General features: G+C 39.4%; 1 protein-coding gene across 1 annotated transcript in view; it reads left to right on the forward strand.

Moving 5' to 3' along the window:
• The window catches only part of LOC147692397 (cytochrome P450 2A13-like), a 326,869-nt gene extending 313,248 nt beyond the window's left edge, over positions 1-13,621 (forward strand). Inside the window, exons 8-9 of the mRNA XM_086938614.1 lie at positions 4,661-4,802; positions 12,651-13,621. Of these exons, the coding sequence (XP_086794740.1) occupies positions 4,661-4,802; positions 12,651-12,841 (333 nt within the window). The 3' untranslated portion in view covers positions 12,842-13,621. The remainder of the gene's footprint in view (positions 1-4,660; positions 4,803-12,650) is intronic.
• Positions 13,622-14,119: the final 498 nt, after the last annotated feature.

Here is a 14,119-nt window from a genome sequence, read left to right on the forward strand (position 1 = left end):
TTCCATTAGAGGCAGTATAGAGTCTAAAACATTTTGGAGAGTAAAAAGTGCACTAGATATTGTATCTTGTATGTCGAGTACAGCGAGTTGACCACATAACATCTGGTGACTGAAGTAGGTTTTCTTTTTGATCAGGAGCATGACTAGGGGGACTATTAAGTACCAACAGAGTCTACGTTGTTGATTCTAAAGGCACTGTAAGAGGAAATAAATTAGAATTTATATTTGGTAGGGTAAAATTGTTTGATGAAATTGTGAGCGGTAGCTCCTCTTCCTTTTGTGGTTTTTATTTCTGCAGGTCTGATGATTGATCTTCTTTCGCATGTTTGATAGGGCAGATCCTTTCTTGTTCCTCTACTGGAGCCCTACCATTTATTAGTATTAAGGATTCATTCTCCAATACGAAGTGTTTTCTCCAAATTTTCTCTTAGTCGACTCCTGCCAATGGGGTGCTTGATTTTGATAGGCTTGAGAAGAATGTTGATATCCCAGTGTTGTGCCATAAACAATTCCTAGGCAACTAATAAATCATAAAAACAGCAATGTGTGGAGGGTTCAACAGAAACAGTAAACTAAATGTCTAAAAAACTAGTTGTTTTATTCAATATTATAAAAGATTATATTATACAAGCCTATTCAACAAAACAGCACCCAAAATGTCTACAGAATCAGTACATATCATATAGTCAAAAATTCACAAACAATTACATATCATTAAAATGTCATTAAAAAGAGCTTTTTATATCAAGAAGCAGTAATTATTGACGCGCGTTTTGTCGTATCGGACGCCTTCTTCAGGAAATTACCACAAATTACTATGTATTCCACGCAATAGCTCAAAACTTGGATGGTTTTGCTATTTCTGTATATGATCAAATTTTAATATTCCCTTATAACGATAGCGGGATAGTAGTCTGAACAGTGATTATGGATATCTTAAATAAGGACCTTCTTCTTTATGCTTGTAATGTTACGTCTGATGATTTGTCCCGGAGCTAAACAATCATCTTGAGAGAGTCAGATTATATGTTGAAAACTTCACGCATGTAGAAGATAGTATGTTATTTGGGCGTTATCTTGTTGTGTTAGGAATCGAGGATTCCGCCTCTCAATAGGCCACACCAAGCCAGGTTGTTCGGAGCCAAACAGTTCAACAGGATATAGGTGTAAGGTCAAAGAGATCACAAATCGGAAGGTGAGCTAGAAAAAGAAGGGTAAGTGAAGAGAAGCAATGTTGACAGAGGGAAATAAGAGGAAGTTATAGAGAAAAGGGATGAGCAAGGTAGGAAGAGAGAAATGGCAAATGATTAGATAGATGGGAAGAGGAAAAGAGGTAGATAGAAAAGTAGAGAGTGGTGAGTTTGGATGAGTAGAGTAAAAGGGAGTCATTGGTAGAGGAATGGAAAAGACAGGAAAGGAGAGAGAGAGGAAGTCTACTGACTTTCATGATCACATAATCAGGTGCTCCTTAGAATAGGGATCTGTAAGTTGCCCACTTAGCCTATGCCTTGAAGAGGCTCTGATCACTGTTTCAGGCAGTGATCCTTACGTAAGAACTTACACAACTAGAGTTTTAGTTCTTGTGCTAACTACTCAGTATTTAAAGACACAGGGCAGTCTACCTCCTCTTCCTCAGATGACAGCAACGTAAGTGTTGTACTTCTATTCTGGTCTAGGTATTTTCTTGGTCAAACCTTCAACTGGTAGAGCACTAAGGCTCAACTCCATTACGGGGGATGGGGAATTTTTATGGCTCACAGTGGTACTTGAGAGTACGAGTGGGGGTGACCTAACCAGGTAATTTTGGGGAGGTTCCAATCTTGTACAAGTTCAAGAGCATTATACTGAAAGTTCAATGTGTTTTATTGTTGACAAACATTAGAATGTTGGTGTTTGATTGTTTATTTTAGTTTTGTGTTTTTATGTAGCACCTACAAGTCCTGTGGGTATCATGTGATTCACAAAGCAAGCCTGAAAATGCATAAGCAATCACTCAATATCAAAAACAAGTAAATTAACAAAAAAGCAACATCCATAAGATCTAAAAATATATAAGTTTAGATATTGCAGTGAGTGAACTGAAATGATTCATCAGTATCCCATGGAGTATATAGCATATTTACAGATAATTGTTCTTCAAGTATTTAAAACAGATTAAAGAGAAGAGAAATAGATCATATAGACTGGATGATGTAGGATATCTGTATAGCTTTTTAAAAGTTGAGATCAGTTTCACAAGAATGGAGTAGAAGACAAACCGGAGGGGTTAGTGCAGATAAAGGTGGAAATGGAATACTAAATTTTGCAAATAATGAAAACTGCTATAGGATTCTGGGATACAATGCAAATACAACAGTTAGGTCTGTCAATAATGAGAGATTGACAAGTTGGCATGACAAATGTCTTTTGACGGATTTGGAATATAGATACCTGAAGGTTGACTCTCTTCGATATCCATGCCTGCTGCCCAAGATACACAAGGAGTCACCCTTTCCACCAGGCTGCTCCATTGTAGAAGGTATTGGTTCCCCTATGGAACACATCTCTGAATTTGTAGATATCTTTCTCAAGCCATTTGTTACCAACCTACCTTCTTTTGTGCGAGATACATTGGATGTATTGAATACATTTGAAGCTGTGGTATGGGATCTGGACAGAATGATGTTTGCGACATTAGATGTGGAAAACCCAAACACCTGCATTAGGAAGGTTTTGGTTTGAGAGCTCTTGAGTCCTTTCTGTCTACCAGGCATGCTAATCTGTATGAGCATTCACAAATGCTAATAGGAATGTCAAATCTGATCTTGAGGAACAATTTTTCTTGTATGATGGACAGTGGTTCCAGGAATCACAAGGACCTGCTATGGGGTCCAGGTTTGTCCCCTCTTACTGCCAACCTTTTTATGGGCTAGTTTGTGGAAGGTGCATGCCTGGGCCCCGGTGGCTTCAGAATGAACTGAATATGTCCATTTTTGGGGACACTACATAGATGATATCATAGGTATATTGGCAGGGTCTCACTCCTAGATGAAGAGCTATCTTGAGTATCTAAACAGTAACAACTGGAATATCTGATTCACCATAAATTGACACAAGACCAGGATTAACTTTCTGGAGGATATGTTTCACATTTCAGACAATAAGATTCAGAGTATTAGGGACATTGTCAGCCCTTGTTATATACCCCCAGGCAGGAACAAGAGTTCTTCTAACTGGCTGCCTCAACAACTGAAAGATGTTTACACCTGCACCATGTGTACTATGTGTCCTTTAGGCATGAATATGATGACTACCTTCATGTACACTACATCCTTTAATCACAAGATCAATGCTTTTATCAATTAGCAAATTACATTTGTGGTTTACGCCATAGTATGCACTTGTGGTAAGGTAAATATTGGCAGTACCATGAGGGAGTTTAGACGAATGATATCAGAACCTGTTAGGGCAAATAGGAATAGACGCATCGCCTATCCCTTGTCCTCTCAAGTATGTTACAGGGATATTAAATCATCTTTTAAGTTTAATGATATAGATGTGGTGCCTGCTGATGTTCAAGGTGGGGATATAGAACGGACTTCGGGGCAATGTGAAGGCAAATGGATATTGTGTCTAGGCACAGTGGAACTAGGGCTCAATAAGGAATGTGATTTTTACCGTTTTCCAAGAATGTTTGCAGGGTATGGATGCTAAAGAAAAGTTACAAGGACATTTTCATTGCTTCTTAATTCTAATTTTCACCCTGTATTTTGAAATGCCTTACGAGGCATAGCACTAGATGTCTGTTTATAAATACAGCTGGTTGCCCGGACCTACTGAGGTCCAATGATATAGGCAGTGCCATTGGTTTTCATGTTGCTTCCCATATGGTTCCATTAAGCTGACCTTTAGATTGATTTTGGTATTCCTATGAGGTTGGCTCTTTTTCTGTTATTAGCTGCTTTGCGGATCGCTTCAAATTATTGCGATGACGTTTATTATTTTAAGATGGCCCACACTTTTACACCTTTTAGATCGTCAAATTTTGGTGTGAGTACACTGCTGTGCTTCCCTATTTGTTCATTTTGAAATATTCTTTTTATTTTTGGTGTTGGTTATTTTGGTACTCATTTTAGGTTGATTTGTTTTTTGTTACTTGTTTATTAAAGGATCACTTTTAGTCCTTTAGGTGTACCTTTTATTATTACAAGATGGCCGACACCTTTATTCCATTCATATCATCCAAGTGTGGCGGGTCACTATCTGAAATTCGATATAAGTGCATGGTGTTCCTATTTTTAAACTTTTTTTATTATTGTGCTGGTTTTTAGTATGCATTTGCTTACCTAGTACTGGGTTTGTGCTCTGGGTACGGATTCAGTCTTGGCTCACTCATGTTGAGATGACGGTTTAATCATATTTAAAAATAAGGTATATTTGTGGATTTTCTTTTAGGACTTTTTTGTGTAAAAATCACTAAAATACAATTTAAAATAATAAAACAAATATCTACCTTTCTCGCAGCAATTCAAAAAGTAAACATTTGTTATGCAATTTAAAATTTCATAATTATTAATTATCTGTGAGGAAGAATAACTAAAACAAGTTAAGTAAAACCATAACGATGGATGCGAAAATCGGGAATTGTTAATGAAATGTTTCTACACTTTCTGCATTTCAGGGTATCGATGTCTACCCCTTGCTGACCACGGTCCTGAGGGATGACAGTCAATTTGAAAATCCAGATCAATTTATCCCAGAACGATTCCTTGACAAAAGCGGCTGCTTTAGGAAGAGAGATGCCTTCATGCCGTTCTCAGCAGGTACGTCATCAATGAATTCCCACCAGCGAGAAGGGCAGTAGCACAGCAATCTGGCACCCCGTAACCCCTCTCCCTCAACAGATCCCATCCTCAAGAGAATTCCTTAACAGAATGCCCGGAACTTTAGCAATGAACGCACACAGAGTCAAAACCACTACTGATTCAACACATATTTTGATTCTATTTTAGGTGAATCAATGACTTTGTCAAAATCTGCCAGGACTTCATGCGTTTAGGACCTATATGATCTTAATTGTAAATGCATTGTAAGCTATTGATTTCCACCCTCAATATAAAATAGATAAACAGTCATTCACCAAATTCAGACAAACAGCAGGGTTTTCAATGACTTCCCGAAACTAAGATGGTTACTTTCCATTCTCAGATCGAGTGGCAGATTGTTCCAGAGTCTTGAAGCCTGTAGGGAGAAGCGTCGGCCACCCATCCGCACCTTTCTAATTTTAGGAATTGAGAGAAGGTTCTTGTTGGAGGATCTTAATTCCCAGCTAGGGAGGTGAGGACAAAAAAAAGATTGTATCAATAGGGGTGCTTTTTTATGGATTACTTTGTGGACCGTCACCAAGGTTTTAAATTCGATCCTCTGTTGCACTGGAAGCCAGTGCAACTGGCGAAGTGCAGGTTTGGCAGATGTTCTTCGTGGAATGTTCAGCAGCATACGTGCAGCACAATTCTGAACAGTCTGCAGTGTCCTGATTGTCCCTTGGGGGGAGCCCAGATAAAGTGCATTAGAATAGTCCAGGCGTGATAAAATCAACGCCTGCACTAGAATCCGTCTGGCTTCAAAGGGGAGAAGAACGATAATTTTCCTCAAAAGCCTCATAAGTGCGTAGCATGTGGCAGCTACCTTCAGGGCCTGCACAGAAAAATTAAGAGCTGGGTCAATCCATACCCCAAGGCTCTTAATTTGGGTCTTAGGTTTGGGCGGTTGGCCCAGATTGTCCGGCCACCAACCATCCACTTTGATAGGTGCTTTATGTCCCAGCATCATCACCTCAGTTTTTGACCCGTTAAGTTTAAGGAAGGATTCATCCATCCATTCCTGAACTTTATTAAGGCAGCTGGAGAGTCTTTCAAAAGGGGCATCATTGGTAGATAGTGAGATGAGTTGTGTGTCATCTGCGTATGTAACAAGTTGTATTCCCCAGGGAAGCACCACCTCAGCCAATGGCCTCATATAGATATTAAATAAGGTGGGGCTGATGGATGAGCCCTGGGGTACCCCGCAGTTAAGACACATTTGAGGGGAGGAGGCTTCATTTTCAAATACCACAAAGGTCCTATCAGCCAGAAAGGATTGCAGCCACTGTAGTGCGCGGCCCGAGACACCGGCTTCCTCCACCCTATGAAGTAGAATGGAGTGGTTGACGGTGTCGAAGGCCGCGCTAAGATCTAATGATAGTATGGCCGCATGATTCCCACTGTCTACGATCTTCCTTGCCTTCTCAACCACTGCAATGAGCGCTGTTTCGGTGCCTTGATTTCTCCTAAACCCTGTCTGCGTCGTGTGAAAGAGGTTGTTATCCTCAAGAAAGGTAGCCAACAAAGAATTGACATACTTCTCTGTGAGTTTACTAACAGTGGGCAGAAGAGAGATGGGGCGATAGTTTGCCCAATCTTCAGGGTTAAGGTTGGGTTTTTTCAACAGGGCCTTAACTTTGGTCTGCTTCCAGGTTGGCGGCACCAGGCCTGAGGTCAACGAGTCATTGATCACTTCCTGAATGACTGGAGCCACAGTGTCTGATACTAGATTTAATTTGGTAAGGGGTGAAGAGTCATTCGGGGAGCCTGATTTTAAGTTCCTTAGGAGACTCTGAGTAGTCGAGAGGTCTACAGGATGGAATTCATTAAGTTGGATTTGAGCCATATGAGAAGCCGGGGGGGGTCCAGTGGGAGAATGCTGAAAAGAGGAGTATATGGTAGCTACTTTGTTGAGGAAGAATTTGGCAAGTTCCTCACAACGTGCCTGGGCAAGTCCTGGGTCTTCAATAGGGGTAGGAGGGGCGACCAAAGATTTAAAAAATTTAAAGATTTCTCTAGGTGAATTGGCAGCCATGCTAATTTTGGTCTGAAAATAATTAGATTGGGTAATTTTAATCTCCTCCTTATACCTTTTTAGGGCAAGTTTATAGTTGACTTTATCATTTTCGGAGTAGTGTTTTCTCCACTTCCTTTCTTGTTGCTTGCAAGCGAGCTTCAATAGTTTCAAGTCCTGAGTGTACCAGGCCTTCTTGTTCTTACCACTTCTGTGGGTAAGTTCCACCTTCGGAAGGGAAAGATCCAAGGATGCCTCCACCCATCGATTGAAGGACCTATCGGCTTCCACCGGCTCAGAGGGGATTTTGGGAAGGGTATTTTTAAGATTGGTGTCCCAAGTTTCGATGGGGAGTTTGGACCACCTCCGACATGACTGTTTCGTGAGTTTGGCATGTCCGGGTTGGCTCTGAGAGGGCAAGGAGAACAATAATAGTGAATGGTCAGACCAGGGGATCCGAATCACATCGTCATAACTAAGGGACTCGACGTTAGTATAACAATGATCAAGGATGTGTCCTGCAGAATGTGTTGGGTCGGTAACTAGTTGTTTTAGATGGATAACTTCCAGACCGGTAATCAGTTTAATAGAGGACGGTGCATCTATTTCATCTGCGTGGATATTAAAATCTCCCAGGATGGTAACATTGGGAGAAGTACTAGCATAGTTAATAGCTGTGCCAGAAAGGTCTTCACAGAATTGACCGTAAGGTCTATAGATCAGGATTCCCGAAAGAGTATTAGTGGGAGAGAAGGAGATAGCAAATTTGAGGCTTTCAGCTCCAGAGATAGAAAGAACTGGTTCCTCAGATTACAGTTCATGGTTTTGAGTTGCAGTGGCTCCCTACAACCTCCAACCAGGTCCAGAGCAAAATGTCCTTTGGCACTCACTCTTGGTCCCTTCTACAGTAGCACACATCTCCCTCCATCCATAGGGGAATTCTTCACTCCACACAGATAAAGAAGATGTTTCACAAGGCCCAGTTGATGAAATGGTGCCCTTGCTATTGGGTTACTGGCCTCTTCAGCTTCCTCTAACCCTATCACCGTCTTCACTTTACAGTCATAATTGATCAGTTCAAACAAGCACGGAATCTCAGCTGGTGTAATCCGGACAGATCTGCCCTTATCTGTCAGTGACACACCTGGGCCTTTGGGGCAGCCAAGGCTTTGATGGAGACATGTGTCAGTCAAATCGGAATTCTTGCAGCATACATATGAATGACAGTCTTCTCTTCTGGTCTTTCCAGTTCTTTTGATCAGAGATGTGTTGCAGCTGTTTTAAAAAAACAATTTCCAGAAAGCTTGAAAAGGCACACTCAACGCTCCGACTATCTTGCCTCTCCTGCTGGCTTCCTTTGGCACACCGATGTTAATCTCTGATGCCTGACGCGTTTCAAGGCTAATACGCCTCTTACTAATAGGCTGGTTTGTAAAACAAATGTGACATGTGGTTCCTTTTAATATAAAAAGTGCAGCAGAAACCAAATAATGGTAACAATTTGCTTGAGAAAAGGGACCACATGTCCCAGCATGCATGAGAACTGTTGAACACACTGGGCGGGGCCCACTGGGGCCCATTAACCAATAAAGCATGTGGAAATATAAATAAAAAGGAGCTTTTTCTGCCACATTTGATGAGTGACCGAAAGTATGACTGACTGTATGGGTGAGTGAGTGGATGGGTGTGTAGACATAAGAATCAGTGAGTGAGTGTGTATTTATTGATGTTGGAGTGTCTATGGTTTTGAGAATGGCAGTCTGTAATTTAGAGTGGGTGTATCAAAGGTTATATTAGTGTGTGAAAAGATGCATCAAATTATCATGTGGATGATGTCATCAGTCATGTCATTTGAAATGTCATCAGTGATGTCATCAGTGATGTCACTGACCTTGTCATGAGTGATGTAATATGTAACATCATCAGCAGTGCATTGAGGGGGCATGAATTATAGTTAGCAGAACTAACTATAACGGCCGAATTTCACTGGTTTTGTACGAGTCAAATGTTCAACTAACTATAACGTCCCTGATACCTGTGGTTTTTTCAGTGAATTTCTAAGGTTTTTTAAATGCTAATTTCTAACTATAACGTCCATAAAACCTATGTTTTTTTCAGTGAATTCTAAGGTTTTTTAAATGTTAATTTCTACTATAACGTCCCTATTAAGTTCCCTTGAACTGGAGGTACCTGGTGGGCTAGTTGGCCCCCAGGGACCCTTAGGATTCAAGGGGACTTAATCCCCCAACTTACAACTTGCCAGAGCTGCGTTGCAGAGAGGTGTTCCAAGCCGAAGGCCCCTTTTTACACAACTCTGTAAATGCGGCTTTTGGCCCACTACTGTGGGGCGATGAGGTCCTCTTGGGTCCTGAGGACCTCAGGACACAAGTGAACTTCATCCTCCGAGCATATGTATATATGTATATATATGTGTTTGCTTGCATGTGTGTATATATGTATACATATATAACATGTGTGTGTGTGTATATAAGCACACTGGGTAATATATATATGTATATTTTAACTTTTTAAATTTAAAAATAAATGTAAGTACATTTTTTTTAAAATCATTACATTTATTCTATACATAAATTGTTCTATTTTTAATACATAATAAACAATTATAAAAAACGTATTTTAGGTAGGAATTAAAAAAGTATTTAAACATGTGATATACTGTAATGTTTTTAAACTAAATAAACATTTAATTCACAATTTAGTCAATAGTGAATTTTTAATAGTAGCATTTTTTTATTTTGTTTTACATTTGAAACAAACATATAACATGAATTAAATTATTATTTAACTATATTTTTTTCAAGATTAAGAAACCTTTTCAGTTTTCCCTTTTCTTTAACATAGGGATATCTGAAACCCTGGGGCTGAAATCCCCATATGACAAAGGATAGATAAAAGCAAAAACGTTTATTAAAATTTAAAAAGTTAGTACAAATATTTTTAGATTAAATAGTAATGTAAGTTTTTTTTACTTTTATATCAAATGTAGAACAACATAAAAAACTTACAGCATCAATAATCTAATTTAAATTAAAATGTAAACTTTAAATATTTTTGATATATTAAATTCAATTTACACTATTTTTTTAGTTTTCAATTTTAAAGAATTGCACCAAGAGTAAAAAAGTTCTATTTATTTTGTATTATAGTTTTTAAAAGTGATGTATACGATTAATTAAAACAAATGTAGTCAATTTCTAAAACGTGTCTCCAGCCACTCCCGTTGGTCCCCTTCCATATTTTCTACTATGTAGTAAACGTACATATAGGAGGATCTTCCTGTAGAAAAGAGAGAAAAGGTGGAGATTTACATCCATAGGTTTGTGAATAGCATGTTGTAATACTTTGGCAGTACTATTGCTTTACTACCAAGGGCCAGATGTACGACCATTCTGTTTTGCAGGCTGCAAATTGCGTTTTTTTGCAACTCACTAAACTTAATGTACCAATGTGTCTCAGACACATTTAGGGATTCCCAATGAGGTCGCATATGACCAGCCTCATCAATATTCACAAGGCTTGTTGCAAATTGTCACGCGCTGGGAATGGACTACAATCACTAAATAAAGCATAATTTTTTTTCCAATGCAGCACGTTTTCCTTAAAGTAATATGGATGCATTTAAAAAGAAAAAAATCAAAAGTTTTCTTTTAATTTGTTAAGAGCATGCAGTGGTCCGCAGGACTGCTGCCTGGTCGTAAAAGATATTTTCGCTGCGAAACAGAACGGAGAAGGAGTCCCCGGGGGACCTCTTCCAATTTGCCACTGGCTTACCACAAATTTGAAATTGGTGGTAACTGTGAATGATTTGTGATTGCTTTTGCAGTTGCAAAATAATCATACGTCCCCCTGCGACTCGATATCACGGAGGGATGCCCTTTGCACACCCCTTCCTAATAGCGACTCATAAACCCAATTTTGCGAGTCGGTAATAGTTTACGGACTGGCAAAATAGGGTTTGGACATGCTACAACCCTTTTTAGCGGTCGCAAATAGCCCAAATTACCATGTGCAACTGCCAAAAGGGTTGTACATCTGGCCCCAAATGTACTACAAAATGCAGTTTGAGAATAGGGACCGTTATGCGGAGGTACAAGTCGTTAAAACTTCTCCAATTAGAGATTAGACCAAATTAGACAAATTAGATTTGACCTTGAAAATCATCTTTGATTAGCTCTTTCTTATGATCGTGGCTGTCAGACTTTGTTGATTTACTTGAGTATTCTACCTCCTTTACAAGTGGTTTATTCTACTATAGGTGATCACGTAGGTCCTTGACAGGGCTTTTGGGAAGTTCCTCTCTTTTTTATCTAAATGTATTCACAGTGCGAAACAGAAGGGGTGATAATTGTTTCCATCCCAACATCAATGCTGTTCCACAGAGATTGCCATTCTCACTCTTGTTTGATGCTTATGTGCAACCATTACAGAATCTGCTTAGGGAACAACACCTGGAATTCAGTAATTATGTTGAATACATGCAGGCATCCCTTTGTATCACAGAGGCGCTGAATCAGTTGTCCACTGAGTCAAGAGACCTGATGATTGAAGCATGCATGAGACCGAACAGGGAAGCCTGAGGTCCTAGTAAATGAGACACCCACTTCCTGAAGAGGAGCAGCACTGTCTTCCCGCACAATCTTCTTTTGATAGTTACATAAAGAAAAATATTAACATTTTTGGAACATTGTGATACTGACTCGATCTAACTACACAGTTAGGAATCATAGTCAAGACGTATTTCTCCAAATGAAGATGTGAAGGAATAGTAGTGGTTGTGGCTTTTGGTTGGGATTAGCTGAAGTTTGTAAATAGCCCTCATGCCAGGCTTCTCGGGGACTTCCACTTTCAGTGCTTGCTGACGCCGAGGAATGCCTCATTTCATTAGCTTTTTGGCTTTTGAAAGTGTAATCTTTTTGATGAATTTTCGGAATTAAATACTTGTTCCTAGTTACCGCGAAATATCTTTTCTACGAACTTTTTTTTTATTGGAATGGGTTTGGTACATCTACGGAAAAATTCTGCTATTAATCAAAGTTTGCAGCTCTACTAAGAGATGCATTTGCTACATTGAGCTGAAAAAAGTATTTGAGAAACTGCTGTACAGGTGTGTGGAACTGTATATTATCAGTATTGTCCCCAGACATGTCTAACAAAGAAATTAGGATCCTTGATGGTGCTGTCACTGTTCCATAAAGCCCTTATTTTTGGCGGGGCATGCTGTAATGGCAAAGAACCACAAATCTCTGTATGTTATTATAGATGCCTTGAATTGATGCATTATTTATATTGTGGTAACATGTGTTGGTTTGCCTGCTCTTGTATTTTACATTTTATGAGCAGCATGCATTTGGTTGTATACCCAAATCACAAACTAGTTTGGTCTGGAAGTATAAACAATAAAAAAAAATCACAAATCCATTTCAAATGTAGCTACTACTATTGCACAAACAGCAATAGACTGAAAACCTCATATCCACAGGAATTCGACCAGTGAATTCTTTACCATAATTCATCGGAATCCCATAATTTTCAGAAATTATGAATCCCAGTTTCAGCAGAGTTTAAAAGAAAGTGTTATTTTCTATGTAATATAAAATTGCATTGTGAGTCACGTGCATTTTCGTCCGATAATTCAATTTCAAGGTTTTGGTAAAATTTAGAAAAACTTGCCCTGTTGCTTAAAAACCTCTCATTTGACACTGTATGACATTTGTTTGGCCTGACAATCATGCAAAATGCAGTTTTTAACTAATTTGTAATTTTTTTTTCTCCAGGAAAGCGGAACTGTTTGGGAGAGGGGCTTGCCCGCATGGAGCTCTTTTTGTTCATCACCACAATCCTGCAGAACTTTAATTTAAAACCACTCACGTGTCACGAGGATGTGGATCTGACGCCTGATTGCAGCTCGGCCGGACACTTACCGCGCTCTTACCAGCTCAGAGCCATACCCCGCTTAAACAGATAAGCTGTTTAATGGAGCATTATGTGGGTTGGGGTGTAACGAGGATCTTATGCAAATTCTCTCGCTTTAATAGAGATTTCATATGTATTCAAAGGTCACTAGTTATGTCATACAGGATAGAAGCAAATTCAATCCAAGACTCCTATGATTTTGTAACAAATGAGAATAGTAACCTCCAAGTCCACCAAAGTATTGCACTCCTCTTTCATGATAGCAATGATCACACACTGCATGGAAAATACATCAAACACCAATAAGGCGACTAGCTGCTTCAAAGTAGCAAGAGAGATGAAATATTTTTACTCAGTGGTGCAGCTACTATCTGTTTTATTAGATCCAGGGCTGTCCTTGATAGGAAATTAGAGATTTCATTTGAAATGTTTATTGCAAATGTAGTACTCTGATCCATGCCTCCTCTATAATTTCTTCCTGATCCAACTTCTCTGTTGCTCAAATTAAAATCAGCCTAGACTTTCTAAAAATTACACTTGTAGTCATGGATACCTTATGAATTGCTATATTTGTTGATGAGTGCAACCTCACCTGTAAACATTCCAAATGTAACTATTGTCTGTAATAAAGTTAGTTTATTTTGTAAGGGTTGGCTTTGTCAGCTTACAGATTGACTTATTCTACATCTCTGCAGTTCTGGTGACAAAAGAGAATATGACGGATGAAGGTTTTGTCATTCATAGTGGGAAATTGTTAGGCTACGTTAGCTCGTAGACCGTGCAATTTTATGTTGTAAAGTGTATCACACCGAATAAACGTACGGTTTCTTTATACAATCTGGGCCTTATTTACGAGATATGTGGCACTGCAAGTTACCTTGCTACCCTGCACTGCATCACAGGGAAAGGGCAGGAATGTGCTGTATATAAGGAATATAGTGCATTTCTGACATGTCCCCCTGCTATGGCACACAATGGGCTTCCTAGTGTCAATGCAGGCACCCTTGCACCATGGTGCAAGGGTGTCTGTGTTGCATGCAGAATTGTTTTGTGCAGGAAGGCACACCTTCCTGCACAAGAAAGATCCTGAGAGGCATACCCATATATCCTGCAGCACACATACAAAGAGGAAGTAACAAGGAGAAATAAATATATTGCTCCTTGTTACGCCTCTCATGGGAGGCTTATCTTTTTGGTGTATTCCCAGGCTTACAAAGTCTTCTAAATCTGAGAATGTGTCAAAGACCATGTGAGTTGTGTAGGAACACCTTTGCAATGCCCATGGAACGTCTTACCAGGGCAGAGTAACGCAATGCAGTGATTTCGCTCC

The sequence above is a fragment of the Lissotriton vulgaris genome, chromosome 9 (assembly GCF_964263255.1).
Source record: "Lissotriton vulgaris chromosome 9, aLisVul1.2, whole genome shotgun sequence".
Lineage (NCBI taxonomy): Eukaryota > Metazoa > Chordata > Amphibia > Caudata > Salamandridae > Lissotriton > Lissotriton vulgaris.